The 24,205-nt window shown below is 38.7% G+C and overlaps 1 protein-coding gene across 15 annotated transcripts in view; it reads right to left on the bottom strand.

Moving 5' to 3' along the window:
• PARD3 (par-3 family cell polarity regulator) overlaps positions 1-24,205 on the bottom strand; it is a 653,655-nt gene that overhangs the window by 209,467 nt on the left and 419,983 nt on the right. For 6 of the 15 annotated variants that reach the window (XM_045069142.1, XM_045069153.1, XM_045069144.1 and 3 more), the window contains 4 exons: positions 22,329-22,518; positions 17,062-17,213; positions 15,960-16,004; positions 10,852-11,079 (listed from right to left, as the gene is read on the bottom strand). In XM_045069142.1, the coding sequence (XP_044925077.1) occupies positions 10,852-11,079; positions 15,960-16,004; positions 17,062-17,213; positions 22,329-22,518 (615 nt within the window). The remainder of the gene's footprint in view (positions 1-10,851; positions 11,080-15,959; positions 16,005-17,061; positions 17,214-22,328; positions 22,519-24,205) is intronic. The other 9 variants (XM_045069143.1, XM_045069146.1, XM_045069150.1 and 6 more) reach the window with 4 other exon arrangements.

Raw genomic sequence — 24,205 nt, 5'->3', positions numbered from 1 at the left:
CAACTAGGCCAAAGACGTGCCAAGTATAATGTAGCCTTTTTACACGTGAGTCTCCCAGGAGAATGTAAGTATCGCTTTAGCGGGTCTGAAGTGCCTTGTCTGACCCTGTAAACATGCCTGTTCTCCACCAGGTCACCAACTGCTGTCTCAGCCCTTTGGGGATCAGGTGTGGCCTCAACTTTGAGATAATCATGCAAATAGTTACATAGCAATCAGAGGTTCTCGGAAACTGTAAAAACTAGGTCTATTGGTCCACTCAAGATAGCTAAATGGATGCTAGTCAATCTTCTTAAATTCCCAACATGCAAGCCTCCCTTTACCCATCCTTCCATAACTCTTGGTATAAACTTTTATTACTGCACTCCCCATGTGGTGTGACCACATGTCTGCCTCCCATTCTCTAAACTTCTAAAATGAGGACTGCCAGGCAGACGCGGACAGCAGAGGAAGGACTGTGGCTAAGCCTGATGCATGACTTTATCCCAACCAACCAAACTCTCCTCCAATCTCTGGGTATCCCCGTTCCCCGAGGTTCAGAGCAATACCTACTTTCCTCTAACCGAGAGTGACAAAACTAGCCACACCCCAGCTACAACATCAGGAAGGCTCACTGTACTTGGTTTTTGCTCCCTCATCAGTTGCTGGTACCTTTTCATGTGATTATTGTTAGTGCTACACGTGTTGTCTAATGGATTTTAGAGCCCTCTCCAATATCTGAAACTAATAAACAAAAAATGAGCTCAATAAATGTAAGTGACTTAGTCTTCCACAGCAACCATTATCATAAATCATGAATGGAAGTATCAGTAGCAGTTCTGCTAGTTTTCTGCCTAATAGTTTTGGCAGAAGTACAAGGGGCATATGTCTGCTCCTGGCTCAGTAACAGAATAAAGGCAGTGCCTTCACAACTGACTATATGCTGAAGTCAGATTTGTTGCCAGTTCTTTTCATGCTCACAATAATTTTCTGGTGTATGTAATACAACTTATTTTCTAAATTGGGTGAAACAGAGAAAATTAGTATTAAATTATTTATTAACTTCGGGTTTTGTAACCTCATTTTATAAAATCAAAAATCCTAGCTCCGTTTCCTGCCCCAAGCAAGTGGACTGTTTTTAAAATGATACTTGCACGTTTGAGAATTCTTTATGCTTATTCGGAACATTCTAATTTAGATAATACATTATCACAGAAACTCTTCTGGGGGTGTACTGATTTAAGTAATCCCTTTGAATGCCAACTAATTAAAAATATTTAGCAATATGTGGCTTCATATGTACAAACATAAGATGTTCTTTTAGAGTATCATAGTATATATACTTCGAACTCTAAAAACATTTGATAGAAAAAAAAAAAGTAAGGATCTCTCACTTGACCCTGTCCCCATGCAGAATCATGGTGGTTATCAAAAGCTTAAATAAATGGGTTACAGATGTATAATTGTTTAAAATATGTATATTCAAGGTCACTGATAATACTAGTCAGATTATTTTTTAAAGTTTTACAACCAATCCTTGTACACTTAATACTACCTTTATAATGAGGTACATAAAATACTTTTATTCCCTCAAACTTAAAAAAAATACAAAAAAATTCACATAAACAATTTTTCAAGTAAGAAAAGTACTGGCAATATATTAGTAGTAAATGGTTTGATCGATTGTGTTCCCGCCATAAATTACAATGCAAGAACTTAAACTTACACTTAGATGATCTATTTAAATGCTATGTTTTACATTTTTTCTCCTTATTTCTGCTCATCTTGACACATTATTTGATTTCCTTTTGCAGATAGCCTACACAAAGAAAGATGATTACTTCCTTCCAAACAAATAGAAATTTCTATTTTTGACTAACACTTCTGCCTATTTTAACCTGCTCTATGCACTGAACTTTCCCACATGATTACCTAGGAAGGCAGATACTTTTAAGTTTCTCTTTCTGAAGAAGGTTTAACGCGAAGCTGCTCATTTCTTTTTAATGCAGCACCGTCATTCTGCAATTAAAACATACCTAATTACCATGTTTTCAACAGATGCAAATGCAGCTCAATTAAAATTCTAGTCCATGCTACAAATTAAGCTACTTAATTCTGCAAGGTATCATGTTAGGACTGGGTCACCAAGAAGTTCAGAAAAGATTGGGCACTTATATGTTAATGACTATGGAGGAAATGACGTTAGGTTTCAACTGAAAAAGTTCTGCAGCTCCTGACATAAACAAATACTTCTATCTAGTTATCACAAACATTTTCCAATCAAAAATTGACTCTAAGCCACATGGACCTGAGAGTCTTCTCTTCCCCATGGTTACTGTTGATACTGTTAATGATTTCTGTTGGTTGCTTATCCACAATCCATTTTCCCCTTTCTTCTTCGTACTGGGACTCTGACCATGTTCAGGAACGCAGTCTAGCTCCAACATGTTAATTCAGCATTAGACCAACCTATGGGTGCCTGCCCCTTGATTTACTATTTCCAGTGTTACTAGTCTGAGAATGGCCCCGTCAACCTGCATAGAAACACTCCATGCTTGGGGAGATAGCGCACTCACCCCCCACTGTTGGATATACACAAGAAAGCAGAAGGCCTCTGAGGTCTGTGATTACCCTTTGGATAAGCTGAATTGTGGATAATGGAGCCAAAAGGGCAGGAAGATGGGGGATCTTTGGTAACCCTGCTGGGCTATGAACCCAATGGTCTCTGAAGCTGCCCAACTCCAGAGCTCAGCTACATAAGACAGTGCATTTCCTTATGGTTCTAGTTGCTCTGAGTTGGATTTTCTATTAAATGCAGCTGAAAGCATCCTAATAGGTACATTGTGTAAATCAAACTTTAGAGTAGCTATGAAAGATACACAGTCTATCCCAAGTGTAAGAGTTAGCAGTTAAATGTAATTCTGGATAGTGGTGACAACTTTGCTAGAATTAAATGATTTGTTCAGACTGGCTACTAGAGTTAAATGAACTGTTCAGCAGGTATAAACAGGGAAACACAAAATGAGAATGATAATATTACTTCTTCATCACCAGTAAACAAGTCCTTTCCTTTGAGGTCACAGCTCAAAGAAGCATCATTATTTCTTGAGTGAACGACACAATGAACAAATAGTCAATCACATGGAAAACTATCCTTTACTGTTCCTTACTTATGAAGGACTACCCTAGGTATCAGAAATACCTAATGAGGGAACCACACATTCTTGAGTAATTTACAATTTATTTTAAAAGACAAAGAATTAAATGGAGTAATTGTATAGAGGATGACTAAGTCTTTGGAATTTATCTTCTTAAAACTTAAAATGAGTAAGTTCAAATGAGACATGAGTAATTGGAAAATTTCACTAGACTTAGCAAATCCACTGACCCCTACCAATTTCTACTGATTAATCTTAGGTTAAAAAAAAAAGTGATAAAAATTAATGAAGACTAGACTCCCGGGCACTGCAAAGTCCTATGCAGGATTCAAGAACTTTGGGGATATAAATATTCTTTTTGTTTCTTATTTTAGTAGAGTATTTTGACTTTGAAAAGGAAGAAAGATGTGGAAAATGAACAGCTAGTGATACAGATGGTGTCGAATAACAGGATCTGCTTTTCTGGACTCTGACTTTTAACATTAGAATGATGAGCTCTTGGCAAGGGATAATTTAGCTTTTTCAAAATGCTAAAAAAAAAAAAAAAAAGAAAAAAAATTACAAAGCTGCCACCAAACGTAAAACATGAAGAATTAAGAAGCTTCTACCCTAACATCCTAAAATTTGAGGTGAGAATAATAACTGATATGATGAAGAACCAAGAGTCTGACTATGAAAAGAAAGACAGAAGAGTTCATGTGACATTTGCCACATGCTATCACAGAGGTGGTTTCAGCAACTGGAAGACAGGTCAAGTAGATGATTCCAAAAACACTCTAAAGTATATTTAGTTCATTTTAAAAAACCAACAACAATAACTGTTTATGTTGAAGAGTGGACACAAACAATTAAGATCACTCTTCCAAAGAACTGAAGACTTATTAACAAAACTCATTTTTTGTTTCTACTTTATATTCTAGCGTCACTCCAAATTAAATAGGTAAAATGCTCCTGAAGATGCTGGCAGAATGTCATCTCCGTTATCCTTCCCTTCCCAAGAGAATGCTACAGAACACATAAGTACAATGAGGGTCATACCCTCAATTTTCTGAACCCTTGCATTTTAACTTTCGGCATCTAATTGATTTTTACATTCAAATGATGGTCTACAATGGATACTACTTCCTGTCCATGGGGACAATGTAGTGAAGCTGGAAGTGTTCCTTTCAACAGACAGAATGGATTGGTTACACAACCAAAATGGTGGCACTCATCACTCTACTGTTGGAACATCACTAAAAATTTTACTTTTAATCATGGAATGAGCGTGGTGTTGAATCTATGTTCTAACACTACACAGAATATGATTTATAGTGTCAAGGAAAGAGATTCCAGGTCACTACTCTGACTCTTTTAAGTGAAAAAAATACAAAAACAAAAATAAATAACAACACTACCATGTGCAAATATGATAAAGTAGTGAATGGCTAGCAATGCTCTATTTTGCTATTTATTGAGAAATCAAAATCACTATCCCCCAAAAGCCAGTGTTCTAAACTATCAAGCTAGTCCATACTGGGGACTCCACAAAATCTTCTTGATGTTAAAAAAAAAAAATGCTTTATAATATAAAGTCTCAGATACATCCTATATAATCAGTTAGGGCTTGAGAAAGTCAAGGAAAGACTAGAGTGCTTGGGAAGGAGTTTCCTGAAGAAGGCAGATAGTCTAACGTACCATGAGAGGGTAGGGTTGAGGGGGAGGAAGAAGACACAGCTCATGGAGATTACATACTCCAGGCAAGAATGAGCTGGGAGGCTTGACGGACTCTGAGAATAAGAACGTGATTACAGAGTTTTCTAGAGAAAGCAGAATCAGTTAGGAGATCCTAACAATAACTTTAGATATTAAATAATGAGGATTTGGCTAGATTGAACAGAAGGAGTGAAATTAGTAGATTTCATGGGGAAAAATTAAGAAAGCTTGGTAATGGAGTGATTACACAGTACGATGATGATTCGAAGTTTCAGAGCCTGGAAGTGCTAATGAGAAAGATCACATCATCATCATCCATCTTTATGTGTGAGATGCTAAGCATGTAAACGCAGTTTCTTCCTTTTCTTTGGCACTGCCAAGCATCATTACTCAACCTGGATGATCGCATTACTAACATATAACTGATTTTCTTGCCACCAGTACTGCTCACTTACCATGACATCCCTGGTAACCATCCTCTGTCCTACCACCCCAGCAATCACACTTACTCGAAATTCTTCAATGGTTCTTTAAGGCCCTTCATATAAAACAGAAATAATTTAAACAAGGTTGTCTGTGATTTGTCTTCTACTTTCATCTTAAACCGTATTCCTCATTACGCTGTCACCTACACTACACACATCAATCTTAATCAATCTATGGCAACCCAGAGAAGGTCCACAGTCTTTCTGATGCACTTGCTGCCTACATGTCCAGGTGAAGACCTCTCGGGCAACACCACTCATCTCCACTCAGACCTCTTCTGGGGCGGCTTTTCCTCGCTACCTCCCCTTCTGCTCTAAGTCCACAGAGGCTAAGTGGGTACCCTGACCTTTGGTGCCATGATAACCCATGCACTACAATGGCCCTTAACCACATTGCTTCTTAAGGATCGGTTTATCCAGTGGGTTGAACCACCCCATGGCGCCCAGGAACTTACAGGGCGAACACACACTCACATACTTTAAAGTAGTTTTAGTGTAGGGGCTTTCCCATTTGGAAGTTTAGTATTCTAGAAAAATCACAGGACTATGAATCAGAAAGTATACATTCAGCATGATTCAGTTTTTCCCAAGTGTGCTCTTGGTCAACTATTTAAATACTTCTTTCTTATCAAAAAGTGGTTAAAATGAGGATTCTATAATTCAAGCACTTCAGATGTGACTTTTCATCATACTTTTAGCTTACTTAAGTTAATATTCACCCACAAATAGAAGGGGAACTAACACCTTGGGCTATTTTACCCGCTTACACCCATATTGCATGGAGAAACTTCCTAAAATTCATCAAAGCTCCTTTTCTTAAACTGCAGGTGATATTTAAGTATTCAAATTGGCTTAAAAGCACAGGACAGGCTATTCCTACAATTCTGGAACAAAAATTTCTATAGCTCAACATCCAATTATCGATATTAATCAACTACATAATCTTTTGAAGTACTTTTGACTTTGAAACCCATGTCCTGAATTGTCACAGCAGATTTTCTATAATCTAATGGGTTTTGCTTAGATAAAATTAGACCTAGTTTGCATATTCTGCTGGAATACATAGTGCCGAAAGTGCCTACGAGTGTGCAGAATGCCGACCACAGAAAATCTGAGCTATCAACTGCGATATTCTGTTTTATAACTAATAAACAAAAAAAATTACCCAGGGATCCCTCATATGAGCTGACTTACTCCTATAAATTTACCTTCTTCAAATCTCATAGGGTTCACCTAAGCTATGTATATTTTATAGAGCTATGTCTTTTCTTATACCCTGATAAGAGACTACAAGAAAAGTGGGCAAACTACTCAAAAGCAAGCAAGTTGTCTCTGTTTTCAAGGCATACAGTTTTCACATCTAAAACTGTAAACTAGATCTTAAAATCCATAGGTACAATTAATAAGAGTGTTTTGGTTTCATTATGCTTTACCGTCTGACCCCCACAAAAAGCAGTTTCTGTGTTGATAGAAAGACTTACAATTTGGCAACTTTAAACAGAAAAAAAAATAATAAATGGGGCCATATATTTTTCAAGAAGGAAACAAAGCAATGTTGTTGCACATAGCAACAGAAACTGATTTATTCTGGGAGAGGTAGAAGCCACGTGCTGAGAGCCAGGCAGGGTATGTAATTTGCATAGAAGAGGGAGCAGATTGTGGATGCCCTGACCTGTCAAGCCCAGGTAGGGCCTCGGAGATAATGGGTCCCAGAATACAAAGCTCCATCTTGATCCAGACAGACACACACAACACGGAGAGGCCAGATGGATTAAATGAGAGACAAAAACGCTGGCTTCTGCCATCTCCACAGGAAGAACGTAAGTGTTACAGAAGATGACAGATACCAGATACCACATGGAGCCCGCCCCGGTCTCTTGGCCCCCATTGTTGTGCCCATGCCATGATTTCGACACCGCAGAGAAGAGGCAAGCCTGTTCGGAGCCATGAAATACAGTCACCAGGGAGATGCTCGGCCCAACTGACAAGAGCCATCAAGCGAGCCTATGCCTCAGCATCTTACTTGCAGGGCTCAGGCGGGAGGAGGAAACAGGGACAGGAGCAGCACCGGGGGCTGTCTGTCTGGGTCCCCTGCCTCGGCTCACGGCCTCACGGCCTTCGGACGACAGCCCGCCCTCCGAGCCCACACGTCTGGGGCACACTGGTGGGGGAACAAAAGGACTGTCTGCTAGGACAGTGTTCCTCCCTTCAGAGCCCCGTTCAGCAGCGAAAGGGCATTTTCCCTGCCACCGGCGGCTGTGAGGGCGTCGGACCACAGCACAGGAAAGCACGGTCTGCCGGAGTCCCCCAGAGCACAGACAGGGGCAAGAGAGAGATGCGCTCGCCACAAAGGACGGTGCCCTGGGAGGCGGGATGCGGAGTACAACCAGAAACAAGCACCCGGATGCTGGGAAGCCACAGTGACAGCACGTGTGTGGACCAGGCCGTGAGAATCCGGAAGCCAGACTCTGAAAAGGACGCTGTTTAGGAAACCAAAGGAAGAGTGGAATGAGCTGGACCTTCCTCGCTGCTGGAGCCACAGAACACCTTTTTGTATCCAGTCCTACGTGAAGGGGACAGTCTAATGCTCACCGGGAGTAACACTGGGTCGGAGGGGCATTTTTTTTTTTTAAGACTTTGCTTAGGCACCAGAGGTCTGGTGCGTGCAGGTTCCGCGTGGAGCACAAAGAGGGATGGCAACGTGACACAACCATCCCCCTCTTCCCACAGAGTGAAAGTCTCTGCCCCGCTTCTCTCTCGCAGAGACACAGGGACGCAGAGGGACTAGTTAAGCAGGAGCTCACTCACTGATACAATGAATATTCACCGAATCCCCTGATCGGCCTGGCCCATGCTTGGTTAGGCGGGACTAAACCAGACATGGTGGTGTTTCCCTTCGTGGGCCCTACAGAAGGTCAGAGAGCTTCACGGGCAGGACTGAGGCAGGTAAGTGAGCAGGTATACAGAATCATGGAATGGCCAAACTACAGAGGACCTCAGAAACCATCTAAACCAGAGCTTTTCAAGAATGTTCTAAAGAACTGTAAACTACCCTTTACTAAAATTAAAATGTACAGACAACCAAAATGTATTAAAAGTAACTTAAAAAAAAAAACAACCCTCAAGGGGTGACAGCAGAGTCCCGGCCACTCAGCCTTTCCCTGACTTCTGGACTCCCCCCAAACCCCTTGAGGCTCCCCCTCCTGACCAGAGGTCACAATACACAACTTTGAGAATCAATGATCCAGTTGTCCCAATCTTCAGTTCCACCAACGAGGAACTTAAAGCTCAAAGGTTTTAGATAACTTGACCAGAATCCCAAATTCGTCAGAAGGATGTGGACTAGGACGCGAGTCGCCCAAATCCCAGCTCAGTGCTCACTCCACTCCACTAATGCCGCCTCAACGACTCGGACTGTGGAAGTCTGAAATGTACAATATCTGTTTTTCTCTCTCTCTTTTTTTCTTTTGTAACCTGAGTTCAACAGACTGCTCTGGGAGGGGAAAAAAAAATGATAAAATCAGGCCTTTTGGACAACATAGCGCTCATGGCTACAAATGCCCATGTCACAGGTCTTTCCCCATCTCTCGTCCAGAACGTCTCCTTTGGTTTACAAAATGTAACTTGTCTATTTGCTTGTCTTTGTCTCAATGGCAGCTGAAGGAAAAAGTTTTAACATGATGTACTTAAACCAGTTATTTCAAATTATAAAAGGAAACTGAGTTGACATAGGGACAAATTTAGTTGTCTATCCACACGGCTGAGAAACTCTGAAAGCTGTCCCTATCAGAATTAAACACGTGCCTTGTACTGATATACATTCCATCCCCTGATGCATTTGAAATGAGTGTTATAGATGAGAAAATTACATTTTATGAGTGAATTTAAATAACATTTTAACCAGAACAAGAAAAAAATTCAAAAGCATCAGAAACTGTAGAAGCTTAAAAAAGAACTAAGAGTGAGGGGCCAAAGTACCATACGTCTCATTAAATACAGACCCAGGACAGGCAGAAGCATGATGCTACCATAGTAGGGCTGCATGAGAGATACTGCTTAGGCTGGAGAGGAACCACTGATAGAGCGGGAAAAAACTCAAAAGAAGGCTGAAAGCGCGTATGACTCAGGATCTTGGAGCCCAGACTTGGCAGCAAAAATAGGAAATATGTTCTTCATCTGGCAAGAAGAGGTTGCATACATTTGAAAATCACTGGCTGGATAGAGTAAAAAGGCTCCATCCAGCTTTAGATGGAGAAGGAGGTGAAGGGGCAGGAAGGCGGGGGTGGGGCAGAGCAGTGCCCTCCCGAAGTTTCGCTTGCTACGTGATGACGGTGGTATTCGCCTTCCCAAAACCAGTGTATGTGCGACAAGCAAAAACTATATGATTTTTCTTTCAGTCCCCACAGAATATGATTTTTATCTAAAGCTTTTCTTCCCCACTGCAATTTTCCTTAGGTATTTGTGACAGGAGCAGTTCACCCAAAAGTTAAATTGCAAGTAAATTACAATCCACTTCAATTATCTCTGGTTTCTGCCTGGACTTTGAGCAATAGTGTCTCTAACAACAGTTAGATGCACAGAGTAGTGTTTGAACTTCCAAGTCCAATAGAATTATAAAAGTATAGAGCAGTAATTATGAACAACAGAAGTTAATCAATAGGTTTTACTATTCGGACTCTTAAATCCTTTTTCTTTTAAGGAAATATACTAAGGTTGTTTTCTGATTTTTAAAACCAACAGAATGGTTATTTTTATGCCATGACTGTTTAACTATAAAGATAGTGCTCTGTAACATCTGAACATACTTATAAATAATACTTTTTTCTCAATATTCTACAGAAAATATATTGCTCACCCATAATAACCTTTGACTTTCAATAATCTTAGCTTAAAATATTTTGCAATTTTGAAATACACACATCTACAAATATGCCAGCTAAGATCAAGGAAAGCAAGAGTAATTCATAAAAATAAAACTACGGTTTCAAAGGCATAGATTATTACATATATTCACTGGAGATATCACATTATAGCGGCGATTTTCAAACATTTTGGTCTCAGGATAACTTTAAATTCCTAAAAATTATTAAGGAAAAAAATAATTTTTTACGTGGATTATCTCTATTATTATTTACTGAATTGAAACTGAGAAGACCTAAAAATATTAATTACTTTATAAAAAACAAAATTTATATTAAGAGAAATTGTTTTTATAAAACGATCATTGTTTTTTCAAAAAACAGTGAGTGCAAATCTCTTTACTATCTGGCTGAAAAGACTGATTCTTCTATCTGTTCTGCTTTCAATCTACTGCAGTATCAAATGACTTGTTGTCTCTAGAAAACCCAACTGTGTCCTCGTGAGAAAACAAGGGTACAAAGATAATAAATGACATCTTATTATTATGAAAAGTTTGGACCTCACTGATCCCTCTGAAGGATAACAGGAACCCCTAGGGTTCCCTGAAGCATACTTTAAGAACCGCTACTCTACCAAGCTGTCTGTAATTGCTATTCTTTCAGACATTATGAACTTACACGTCTCCATGCCTTCATCATCATCATCCACCGCTGGTTTATCATAGGACTTGTCGATGGCAGCTCTGAAGCTCTCATTGCATCCCCTTCCTCTGATTATCCGCGGCCGTGGGCGGTGGAAAGGAATATCCCCATTCAAAGTCACTTCAGCGACCGCCGTCTGCAGACTCTCTAATGAGCTTGACTTTTTCAGACCCAGGGAAGGGCCTACATCTCTGCTGGGGGAGCCTTGGAGATTTACAAAAATGAAATGTTAGTTAGAATTAGTGGTGAAAATTACATACCTGAATATCTACGGACTGTGGAAAACATCAGGGACATAAATTATTCACTCTCTGAGTTCTAAAGTGTGGATGGAAATGTTATAAAAATAAAGTTAATCGTAACCAATTTTAATTTTTTCCAAATATATTTTAAATTTAGTCTACTTTCTCTATTTTCATTAGTCTCCATTTTTAGCCCAAGAGAGCTAAAATCATTTGCTGGTCAAATCATTTGCTCCAAGTATGTAAATAACCAAAACCAGCTAGAATAACCCAGAAGCTTACTTGAAAAGTAGGGATGATGAGAAGGCTAGGATAAGCAACCAAACGTAAGCTTTGTAACTTAACTGAAATCATTTATAGACAGCTCAAAATTATTTACAGCAGAATTTAAACTTTCATCTCAGTGAGTTCCACGAATTCTCTTCCTCATTACACCACGGCTTCACACAGCTCAGTCAGTAAAACGAGCACAAAGACTACTCGTCACTGAGTCAATTAGGGCACCCTGGCACCAGACAGAAACCTGATTCTGGGAAATATTCATGTTCTCAGGAAAGAGCAATGCAAGATCTGAATAGAAACAAATTACATAAGGGCTCTCACTAGGGAGCCGTGAAGGAGGAGAGACTCAGGAGCTGAACATGAGTACGTGTGTCTCCAGGCTCGGGAGTAATAATAGCTTCTCGAGGAACAACTGAGGAACAGGAGGAAGAAAACTTAACAATTAATGAAGAAAATTTCAGGAGGATGGCAGGGGAGAATTGGGAGAATGAACAATGGGGCTGTTTCTGGAGGATATAGGGCAGGGGGCCCGGAGAGAGTACCAGTAGCACCACGCTTTAGAAGGCAATCAAGATGAATTTCTTTGAGTGAGGAAGACAGCCGCATCCATCACTGCCTGACCTGGCACTCAGAGGCAGATGAAGTCTGCCGCTCCATGACTAAAATACCAGCTTTGGACCACCACTGGTCAGCCCAGGTTTCAGAACTAGCTCGTCACTTACGCTGTTAAAAAGACAGGCACAAAAAAATGGGAAGGTAGAACAGAGCAGGTCGTTTATCTGTACATGGGGTCACCAGCTCACGTGTGAATCAATAATTAAGGCAGAGCCTTGATATGGTATCACCTAAAAGGCAAATAATTATGACACGGGCTTTGCATGGCTCAGAATAAAAGTTTAAACTGAGAGTCAAAACAAGAATTATCTTTTTAAGATCCATTTACATTACATCTCCCACCTCATTTTCACAATGGGGTAGCAGTTTTTAAGTTAGAATAAATACGTCAAAAATGTAACACAGGCAGAAAGGCAGAAAGATGATTCTAATGAAGAAATAATAGTCCCTCAATTATTGTGTTTGGGAGAAAAAGATGATTTACTGAACTTTCTCCATGCAGGATTGTATATATTTGATTATTTTATAACAAAAATTCCCATGAAATGTTTCTTTCTAGGATGATCAATCTTACTTTTTCTCTTGATAGCACTATAATTTTTGACAAGATCATGTTCTAAATACTCATAAAAGTCATGTCACGGGAAGGAAAATGAATTCTGTTCTAGAATTAAACAAAAAGTAAGAAATCAAGAAGTCAAAGAGAACAGGAGAAGATCACTCGTAGGCAGGGACATTTACTTTATATTTCCTAGAATTAGCACAGGGGAACCCTTTTTCTGAATAACTCATGCATATCAATTTTCATAACCTACCAGCTACACCTGAATTCTGTAGTCACTTATCAGGCAAATATTTGGCACTTTTTGGTGAGCATAAAGGACGTGTGTGTTTGTGTGTGTATGTGTGTGTGTGTTCGTATCTATCTATATTTCTCCAATAAAGATTTCATGCTTCCAGTAAAGATTTTCATAAAAACATCACTCAGGTATATTAAGTTTTTCTTTATGAAAAGTTAGCTGAGATTTGACTTATTATACTCACAGCACTAAACATTTTAATAATGAAATCTAGAAATAGCATGAATATTACAATAGGTGTATGTCTATATATACATGCATATAAATATTTATGTACATATATAAGAATATATATATATGTATATATTAAAATACATAAACAAAGGCAAATCTGGTGGAAAAAACAATGATGAAAATATAAATAAGCAACAGATATTTTGTAAGAATAATTTAAGGCTTACCTACCTATTCTTCTTTCTGAAACTGTAACACTGTAGTATGTAACATTCTGGCCATGGTATTATGTATATAGGAAATCAATGAATTATTACCTCTATATTTAGGTATGGTTGAAAATTCTTAAAGTAAAAGGTTATACAAAAAGTCATAATTTGTAATTTGTGAATCTATAAGAGGGATCAGCCAACCATGGGCCTAATCTGGAATGCCCATTCTATTCCATGGCTGCTCTCATGCTACATCAGAATGGAAGTAATTGTTACAGGAACTGTTTGGTCTATAAGGCCCACATTATTTACTATCTGGTCCTTTACAGAAAGAGACTTCTAATTTGTAACATGGATATGATACATTTAAGTATGACATTTGTCAAAGAAGCTGTTAACAAAGATTTTGTTAAGGAGCAATGCTAAGATTCCTGAGTGATGGTTACTGAGAACCCCAACATGATACACTTAGCACTTCCTAGAGATGAAAATTAAAAACGCCTTTCTCTATATAAAGTATGGGCAAAAATTTGTCTTATTTACACACACAAGCACACACAAATCAACACCTTTTAATTTTAAAATAATATTCTAAAGCTCTTTATAAGTCAGCTCATTAGGACACTTTGCTTATTTTTTATATCCAAAGATTAAACTGTTAGAAACACAATTCTCCTCTTATTCTCTCTTTTCATTCACAAAGAAAATTTACCCCCAAATATCAAAAAAGAACTTTAGATCTGAAATAAAGGGGAAAATCATAATCATACTGTTTTCCCTAGGCCATTTTTCTACTACTTACTAATACGTCTCTTGCCGAAAAAAAGTAGAGGATGTCTTTTGCAAGGGCAAAGGGGAATGGAATTCAATTTTCATTATGAAAGGCTTATGGCTAGACAGATGATCTGTGCTGAAATGCCACTGTGGCTCTACCAAAAACCTTTGGACTGAACTGTAAAATCATGATCATCTTAGCAATTCAAGTGAACTGAAGAAAGAAAAATAATAAAATCTGCTCACTGTCCAATATTTCAGGGTGGAAAGGATCTACTTTAGACATTTTATTCATGTAGATTTAAAACCAATAGACCAAAAAATAGGTACTGTGATGTCTATGTAATAATTTTGTTTCCCAAGGTTTTCTAGTTTACTTTGGTAGGATCAATGGTGCATAGTGGGGAAAATAAAAGAAAAAAAGAAAAAGGTTTTATCTAGGATCCAACATTTTAAACCACAATAAAAACACAAAATTGAATTAGATTGAATTAGATTATAAAATCTGCCTCCTCTCCATGAAAGTTATTTTATGTGTCCAATTAAACTCTGGATATCATCATCATTATTTTTTTTAATTGCACTAATGCTCTTTTCCTTTTAGTAAAAGTGAGTTGGTCAAATTAAATATTTTCCTGACTTTACCTAACTGGCATAGTATATGAAGTCATGTTCTTTAACCTGAGAAGTTCGAGTTGGTTTTTATGAACATTAACTTGGATAGGGCTTACTTCTTTAAAAGTAATGAATACTGTTAACTCTAAAACTAATTACTAATTTACATATATGAACTATCAAATAGTTTCTCTTTAGCCCTGTTCCAGAATTTCAGTGAATTTCATGTTTGATCAGAGAAATAACTACATAATAATGGCTGAAGCTATAGTTAATTGCCTTCCACTACAGTTAATCTTATGATTTATTGGATGTAATTTTTAGAATGTATCTTTTACTCTACAGAATGTAAAAACTCCAACCTTGTCCACAATAATCTTTACATATGTATATGGATATACATTTTTCAAGCAGGCTAAAACTAATTACTACTGCAGGTTAAAAAGGTGAATTGAAGCTAATTAGTGCTAAGTGATGTGAGTACTTCATACCGGATCTAGAATAATTAAAACACTATTCCAAACTTATAATAATAAATCATAAATGCACCACTGTACAAAGCACATTAATTACACGTGATGACTTTCCTATGATTATTTTTATAAAATAACATAAAAATAAATTCTAATACAATGAAAAACCCAGTTCAATATAATCTGATTATTGATGCTACATAATGATCTAGACAGCATTTGAGAAACAGTCCTAATAAATTAATTAAAAAAAAAAAAGGAAATTTTAGAATAGGTTCACAAAGTCAAGTCAAGACAAGGAGCTGTGTGCATTGTCTAGTCTAACTCCATATCAGACAACTATGAGCTAATTCTTGCACCTGAAGGAGAACTAAGGTTTTCCGAGCAACTAAAGACAGCATTACTGGACACTGTCCATCAGTGAAAAATATTTATATTTATGCTATCATCTTTCAAATCAAAATCACCACTTTGAGGATCACTGTCTGGACATCAAGCTAGTCATCTAATACATGACTTAGATACTTAAGAGTCTATTAGAAGAGATCCTGTTTTCAGGATTTTGATTTTTATTTAATCGTGACAAAACATTTCTACACAAATACTATTAAAATCTAGGTTGTTTTAGCATTTTTGAAACACTAATTATATTTGCACTTAGTATTCCTTCTAACAGAAAATTTTTCTTTTCCTGTACAATTTGATTTCCTACAATGAAAGCATCCATGCAAGTCTGGAATATTTATGTTTACACGCAATATGATTGGCAGCTCTATAATTATGATCAGCTCCTTGGACCACAGTTTCTATGGCAACAGTCTCACTGTCCATTCTTACCTGCTTTCTGGTCATCCACTGTATTGAGTTTAGTCTCGTCAGCTACTGTTAAAAGGTAAATGTATATTGGTTAGCACAGTTAGTCCCCACAGCCCAACATGCTTCAACCATTCCCGGATCTTTTCAGTTAGGTGATCATTCTTAGGTAATATTTCATGCAAATAATATGAAACATCAAGCAAACATTCATAATCAAAAAAGGGGGGGGGAAGCAGTGTCTCCATGCAAAATGCCAGTCATTTCATTTCACAGACACGTGTGTTATTTATAAGTTAGCATATCATAATTAGCCAAGGCAATGCATCGCCAAATTTTTCTTTTATGCATGTGATAAATTAATGCTTTTAGTCTTGAAGTACAAACAGCCACCAGAGAACAGCATAAATAAGTTACAGTTGATTAACAAAGGTTCTGTAAATCATTTGATCGGTTTATAGATATAATTAATTATTTTACTTGTTTGTTTGCTTTTTGGTGGATTTTGATTCAAAAAGAGACACTACCTGATTGGTGTTTGATTGAACAACTACGGTTATTTTCCTCCTCCCATTTGCTTCCAAATACTTTCTACAACAAATATTCTCTCCAATTATTACTTCAATTACATGCCTTAATTATCAACACGTAAGAGTTTCTATTATATAAACCTTAAAGAATAGGAGTGAAACAAAGATATCATGAAGTAACCAAATTCCACACATGGATTGAGATAATGGTTTCTCTCCAATACTTCTCCTTCTAGTTCAAGAATCCCACAGCCAACCAAATACTATTTCCAAAAATTGGTTTTAGACAACCAAGATGTTAAAACATTTCATCTTTTCAAATAAAGATGCAGGAATATAGCATGAGATGCGTGTGTTTGTTTCTTTTATCATCAGGAAACATATATGTTAACATATTGCACATTATGTAAACATGCCACTTATGATAAATATGGTTATCTTAAACTCAGAGAAAAACTAATTTTTGCCAAATTGCCACATTTCACATTTATTTTCTCTATTGCTTAAAGTAAACAGACATGTGTTTGGGACTATCAATTTTAATCTGAAAGCATCTAAACCTTATTTAGATAAAGATTCATGGAGATTGTACTCACTACCTAAATCCATGCTTTTTGATTTTCGCGTTTTAACGAAATCCAATTGACTGGCATCTGAAAATTGCTTTGTGCGTTTTTCTGACATACTCTGGCGTCCAAATCCTTCTCGTTGAAAAGCAAGAACTGGATCAACATCTGGACTCAAAGAGCTGGTGTGAAGAGAAAAACAAACATAAAAATATTTACTAAAAATAGAGGACATCCAACATCAGGAAAGAACATATACGCTTGTGCGTAAGAAGGTGTGCTGAAACTAACACAAATACAGTTCATTAAAAACAAAAACAAAAACAAAAAACCTGTGGCTGAATAGGAAGTGATGGGAAAATACAAAATTCTATTTACATTTAGAATAATTCTTTCTCCACATGAGTTCTCTCGCCTTCTTGATTTGCTTCAGTTTCCGCACTGTTCCCCTATACATCATTATTTCTAAGTGATTAACAAAAAGAAGGCAGATGGGGGTGCTGGGGTGGCTCTGGCAGTTAGGCGCTCGACTCTTGGTTTGGCTCAGGTCATCGTCTCACGGTCATGAGATCAAGCCCTGCACTGGGCTCTGCGCTCAGCAGGGAATCCACCTGTTCTTCTCCCTCTGATCTCCAACAATCTCCCCCCCTGCTCACACAGGCTCTCTCCCTCTAAAGTAAATAAATACAATAAAAATCTTTAAAAAAAAAAAATAAGGCTGGTAGTCTTTTGGACATGGGGAGGATTGGATATTTGAGGAAGACTTTCATATATGAATACAAATACTGGCCGCAAACAATGACTGTATGAACTGCAATCAAGTAAAAATTTTAAAAAAGAGTATGGTCTTTTTTAGACAGCCTTTAGATATCCTGGTCTTCTTTGATATCCATTATCCTGTGTTTCAGAAAAGAAGGAAAAAACACCATTGTGGTATGTGGTTTCATGAGAATGCAGTTTCTCAGCAGTATTTATTCAACGAAGAAGAAACCATCTCAACACACCTTTATCAGAACCTATTCTGATTAACATGTTGTGCTGGGGACCGAAGTTAAAAAAATAAAAACAAACCATCTCTGTTCTCTGCACGTTCCTACAGAAAAAAATACTACACCAGACGCACCAAGCCAAAGCTGTGGACGCGGAGATGGGGGAATGTTTGGTATGGGAGGGAGGCGGGAATAGCGCGACTAAGCCCGGATGATATTTGATTTTGGCAACACCAACACAGTAGTTCAAACAGACATGGTGAAACCCACGGCAGATCATTGGAAACAGGACACCGCCGGAAGAGTTTTCCCAGGGGACGTGTCATGGGATGACATAGAATCACTCCTATTTGTAAAAATCTGTAAACGCTTTAAAAAAGTACTTAAGTGTTCTGAGCATAGTTTCATGCAGTAAGAATGGTTGTTCTGTGCTGGGCACACTGAGTACACACACCACTCTCCTGTGTTAGCACCCAGCCACCTCCCCATTTGGCCGGTGAGGAGAAAATGCCTCCACAGCGAGCTAAACATACTAGAAGGTGAGGGGGCCGCGTCTACCCCATCAGCTCAGTTTACAGAACTGAGTTTATAGGCTGATAGCCTGCCTTATGCTTCTGATGGAAGCAAACGTCTCTACCCTTTATGGCCGCAGATAATTACCATCCATACTGGTAAAGCAGAGAGATCTGGTTTGGATATCCATCAAAAACGTAGCTGCAGTTTACTGCGCATGAAATGATAGCTGGCTCTGAGAGAAGAGCTAAAGCAAAAATTGTAAAAAGAAAGACATCAAGGGAAATGTTTCGCCCTCAGGTTAAGTGACCTGAAATGTGTCGGGCGCACGTGTATTCATATGCTCAATAAACAGGAGAGCGGCCCCACCCGTCTGGAAAGGCCAGTGAGAGACTTCAAGGACATAATGTGAAAGCCCTTTGTAAACTGCAAACCACGGTACAAAGTAAGCTATTATCACCCCACAAAGACTGTCTGTCTCAAATAATCAACTTAATACACATTATGATAACAGACATAGATAGGGGGAATACACAGGGGAACTGCACAATCCTTCCCAATCTGTTCCACCAAGCACAGAGTGGGGCCCCCAGGGTGAGACAAGGTGGGTGCCCACGACTCCAAATTCAAGAAAGCACTCACTCTCACGGTCGTGCGAGGTCAGAGTGCACACCTGGGAGTGATTGCCTGCCTGTAGTTTGTATCCTGGGCACCTGGCTTGCCTCGCCCTTGTCCTGGTCCCAGTACTGAGAAGAGAGAAGATGTATTCCATGGGCACTGGGAATTCAGCCCAGGGCAAGAACAACTTTATTTGGTAAAGTTCTATGTTATGTCCAAATAAACGTTCTTTTCTCTGCATTCTATAATACATCTTTCCATCTTTAATATGCCACCTTTTTTTCCATGAAATTTTGACTACATTTTTGAGACCTTTGGGGCTCCTTCAGATACTACTATGCCTGCATACTGTGTATGCATGTATCTGTGCATGTATGTGTGTATGCATGTGTGTGTGCATTGTGTATGTATGTGTGCGTGCATGTGTGTGCGTATATGTATGCGTGTGCATGTATGTGTGCGTGCATGTGTGTGTGCATGTATGTGTGTATGCATGTGTGTGCATGTGTGTGTGCGTGTGTATGCATGTATTTACAGCCACAGCTTGCAGTATGCACATAATTATGTACTGTTTAGACATATTTCTTAAATTTATATATGCTTGAGTATTATGTATATGTAGTAGTATTCAGATACCACTATGCTTACTACATTATTCTTGTAGTTTCCACATACACCCCAATTGGAAAAGACAGTCCTAGAAGTGAAAACTAAAAACCCATATGATAAGAACTATGATCCAATTTTGCAACAGCGTACTCTATATATTTTCAGTAAGAATAATTCTTTCATCTGTTGAAAGCTGATCCCTTCAATCATTCTACTCCTGAAATACATTCTTAATAGAAATTTGGTAAGGGCCTTTTCAAATAAATATTGTTGGTGCCAATGTTATCTGAAAACCACATACTGGCATATTTTTTAAACTGATCTCATATCCTTGGAATTATGTTGCCACTAAGATTAGAATCTGCTGTTTTGCCTTGTTTCTCCTTAAAAACATTGCTGATATTCCCTAAATCAATTAACGGATTGAAAAAAGTATATCCTATTCGTTAACAAAAGTTCAGCCACTTGACGTATTCACCTTCCACGATGGCTCAGTGAACTGTAAACATACACAATTTAAAATGTCAAATGAGTTTGTGAGCTAATAAGAGTCTTAAAATAACTAAATACTCTTAAACCATGACATACTTAATTCTTCCCTATCAATATACCCATTAAACTAATTTCAGACACAATAAACAGTATACTAGAATACTTAACAAGTTCGATTGCAAAACTGACAGCTGATTCTTTCAAGAATGTAACCATATCCTGACCCTCAATGTTATTAAAATTCCAGTTATTAATCCTGTCTTATTGCCCTTTTGTTTTCATAACATTTTCATCAAGGATTAGGGAGATATTGTCAGGCTGGAAAAGCTTACAGTTTCTGCTGTGATTCGGAACAGCTGCCATTCTTGTTTGGATAACCCTTCATTCATATTCCTTCCCCTGCTCCACGTCCCCCACAGCAAAATCACGCAAGTACTCCCCATTTTATCAATGCCCTTAGGGAAATTAATGCCACAATCAATTTCTGCTAGTTCCTTATTTATTTTCACCAATACAGTGCGTTAGAAGGCCCCAAACAGATCTATTCCTATGGCCACCTTCACAATCCTCACCACTGTGGAAATTCGAGGGCTTTTGTCCCCAAGTTGAATACTGCCAATAACTAACCCTTACTTTCCCTGTTGCTGCTTTCACTCTCCAAAACAGATACAAACTGCAGCAGTGAATGGAACAGCATCTGTGGATTTCAAATGAGATTTTACTTTATATTGTGGTTTCCCCTTCTATGTTGAGCCAAAAACCTCATTCACGGATACGCTATTATCATGCAAGCTGGAGTATAGCTCCTTTTTAAATCCTGTATTTTCAGGAAGAGAATTTTTTTTTTTTCTTGAAGAAAGAAAGACAAGACAAGACAGAGACAGACTTTTCAAGGATCCAAACAAACAGGTGAGACTATTCCAAGAGAACATCTGCAGAATTCCCAGGTACATGTGCTGGATGTTCATGTGGTTTTGTAAGGAGTGGGGGAAGGGGACTGGGGAGAGGGTGACTTTGCTAAAATCACCTCTAAAAAATGTTAACACAAATCAACAATGATCCCCCAGACCCCTCTGATCTAATACCAACTGTTGACACAAGTCTGGGTAAGAGTAGAGAAGAGAAATGGGTAAGTTGTGAAGAACAATGCTGTAACATTTAAGTATTATTTTGCTGATGTATTCATGGAACACCCCCAGAGAAACGGCAATAAGAAAATTCTTTATGCTAATTTTTACATCAACCTCACAAGGTCATCCCTGGGAGGTATTTGCCTTTCGGGTTATGGATGTGTATAATTACAAGGCACGCAAATTAAGGCACACATCCACACTCACAGGCCACGCATCGGCTCGATAATATCAAATGCTTTCTTCTGTTTTGGAAGATTCGGGAGAAAGAAACGGCATTAGACTGCCCCAAAAGTCACAATGTTAGAAGCAAGAGGGAAGGGTTACAGCACTCTAATAAAACAACCCTTTAAAAAGTCTCCTCACTTGGGGCGGCTGGGTGGCTCAGTGGGTTAAAGCCTCTGCCTTCGGCTCAGGTCATGATCTCAGGGTCCTGGGATTGAGCCCCACATTGGCCTCTCTGTCTACTTGTGATCTCTGTCAAATAAATAAATTAAAAAAAAAAAAAAGTCTCCTCCCACTCCTACAGCACAGCAGCTATTAATTTGACCAAAGTCATCTAATGGTTACAAACTTTCAGCCACCTCAGAGATTTTGCTTAGAACTGATTTAATGAAAAAGCAATTCATCAAATTAAAACAGATCTAAAATAACCAACAGCGGAACTTCAGAAACGAACATGTCTTTTTGGTGAGTGGAAGCTCTGTCACAGAGCTGGCTGAGTTAGTCAGTACAGCTCTGGACACGCTAAAACAATGGGGCAAGTTTATGGGGTGGAGGGGAATCTTTTATTAAAAGAGTGATAATTAAGAGTATTAAGACCATGGAAACAGAACACGGCCATAAAACAAAATTGATTAACTGTGCTTAATGATAGACCATTTAAACATAAAATGAAGGTGATTACAATTAAGTAATGTTTTCCAAGCCTGGAGTGCAGTCTTACCAGTCTGCTGAATCACTGATTGCAGCCTTCGCCCACGTGCCAGCGTCCATTGTCATGAAGCCCACGTCATCGTGGGAGCTGGAAGATGACTGGTCAGACAGATGTGGGGGAAGCACTGGCAGCCTGTCATCTTCTATAATGACAGTGTCATCCTGGGGCATGTTCACCGTGGGGGACAGCTGGTATTTACCTGCCCAGTGGAAAGAAAAGTAAGAGAAATTCTAGATCTCAATCTAAGGGCTACGCATATAGCTATACGAATGACAATATTAGAAAAAGGCTAAATTTCCAAATGTCTGCTCAACCTGGTGGAACAAAACAGAAGGAAGGAAATTTATTTTTTCACAAATAAATGGCCAGTGGAGGCCTCGAGTCTGCTCCCTTCTCTGACTCGGCAGCTCTGTAGCTCTTGGCACAGAGTTTAATTTCACTGGATTCAGGTTTCCTAAAGCCACAGATGATCTCCAGAACGTCTTCTAATGTGAAAATGTGACACAGATTCTAGGTTGTGGAAGTCCTTTGAAAAATTTTACCAGGAAATTTATAGGGAAGCCCTGCAGACTTACATCAATCACTCCCGTTCTCATTCGCTGGGCACATACCACGTAGCAAGGATGGAAGAAAGACTTAAACCTCTGCCCCCAAACAGCCCACACCCTGAGAAAGAGCCCGGCATACAAACAGGGATAACGGACTGGTGGTGTGAAGGATGTGCTAAAAGGACTATGGCCTTCACTAGGGCTGGTAATTGCCTGGGCAGCTGGAGGCAGAGGACGCCAGGGATCTTCACAAAAGTTAACCTCACAGTTGGGCTCTGAATGAGGAATGTGATCTTTTCTGCTAGGAGAAATGATGACATTGACTTAACGCATTGGCAACAACATCATCAAATTCATGAAGGAGAAAGGCTCCCGGTACACTAAGGGGGCACTTCAAAGATGAGTACATGCAGAGTCGAGGCCTCACGGGGAGATGGCAGGAGTGATCTGAAATGATAGGATCTCACTGCCCAAAGGATTTCAGGCCAAGATAGTGGGGTCTGTATATTTTTATTTATTCAATTCGGATGTAACGTTCTTGCTAAGGACAGACTCCAAACTGTCTCTACTGATGAGTTTTTTGGGGAAATCTGCTCGGGCATGTGGATCAGCATGACAGATGTATTTTTTGGGACAAAATGAAGATTCAAGCCCTCAATCACTAAAGATAAATCTTCTTTATCTTTGATGAGGCATCTTCCTCCCCAAAACATCCACAGTTCTGGCTTCCTCCTCAAATCTCATGCCATACTTCTGGGTAAGACCTCGCTGGACAAGCCTTTGGCCCAAGTGGACCCATCAAGAGAGTTCATACTCACAGAAACACACATCAGGGTACGATGACTGCCTCTCCCAACAGGACAAGAATTGACAATTTCCCCATCACCTTACAGCAGGATAGGCCAAGTCTCATTTGAAGTCCAATATTCCAATCTGGTAAGCCAGCTCTACTGGCTCCTACCCAACTGAAACGGACTGCTGTCCTTTCCCAACACTGGCACCATTTTACACTTTACACAGGGTGCTCTTTCCCTTTATTATGAGCCACTTTTTAAAATAGCACCACAGCAACATGTGGAGAGATTTTAACATTTTAACATCAGGCTTAAGATCTAATTTTTAAAACAAACATTCATAAGAATGTGCAAATGATGACTTTTTATTTTAACACGATTTTGGCAATTATGGGATGGCATATATAGGCTTGAAGGATTTTTAAAACACATATTATTCTAGACGTTCAACAAAGGAACAAAAATTAAGTTGATATGTATCTTTTCAGGACAACCCACAGAAGAGGATGTGCTAGACGTTTCAAACGCATTCATTATTTAGCAC

The sequence above is a fragment of the Mustela putorius genome, unplaced genomic scaffold (genome assembly GCF_011764305.1).
Source record: "Mustela putorius furo isolate JIRA1106 unplaced genomic scaffold, ASM1176430v1.1 tig00003913_pilon_pilon_pilon, whole genome shotgun sequence".
NCBI classification, from domain to species: Eukaryota; Metazoa; Chordata; class Mammalia; order Carnivora; family Mustelidae; genus Mustela; species Mustela putorius.
Note: the sequence above shows the minus strand (reverse complement) of the source record. Positions and strands in the feature narration are given on the sequence as shown.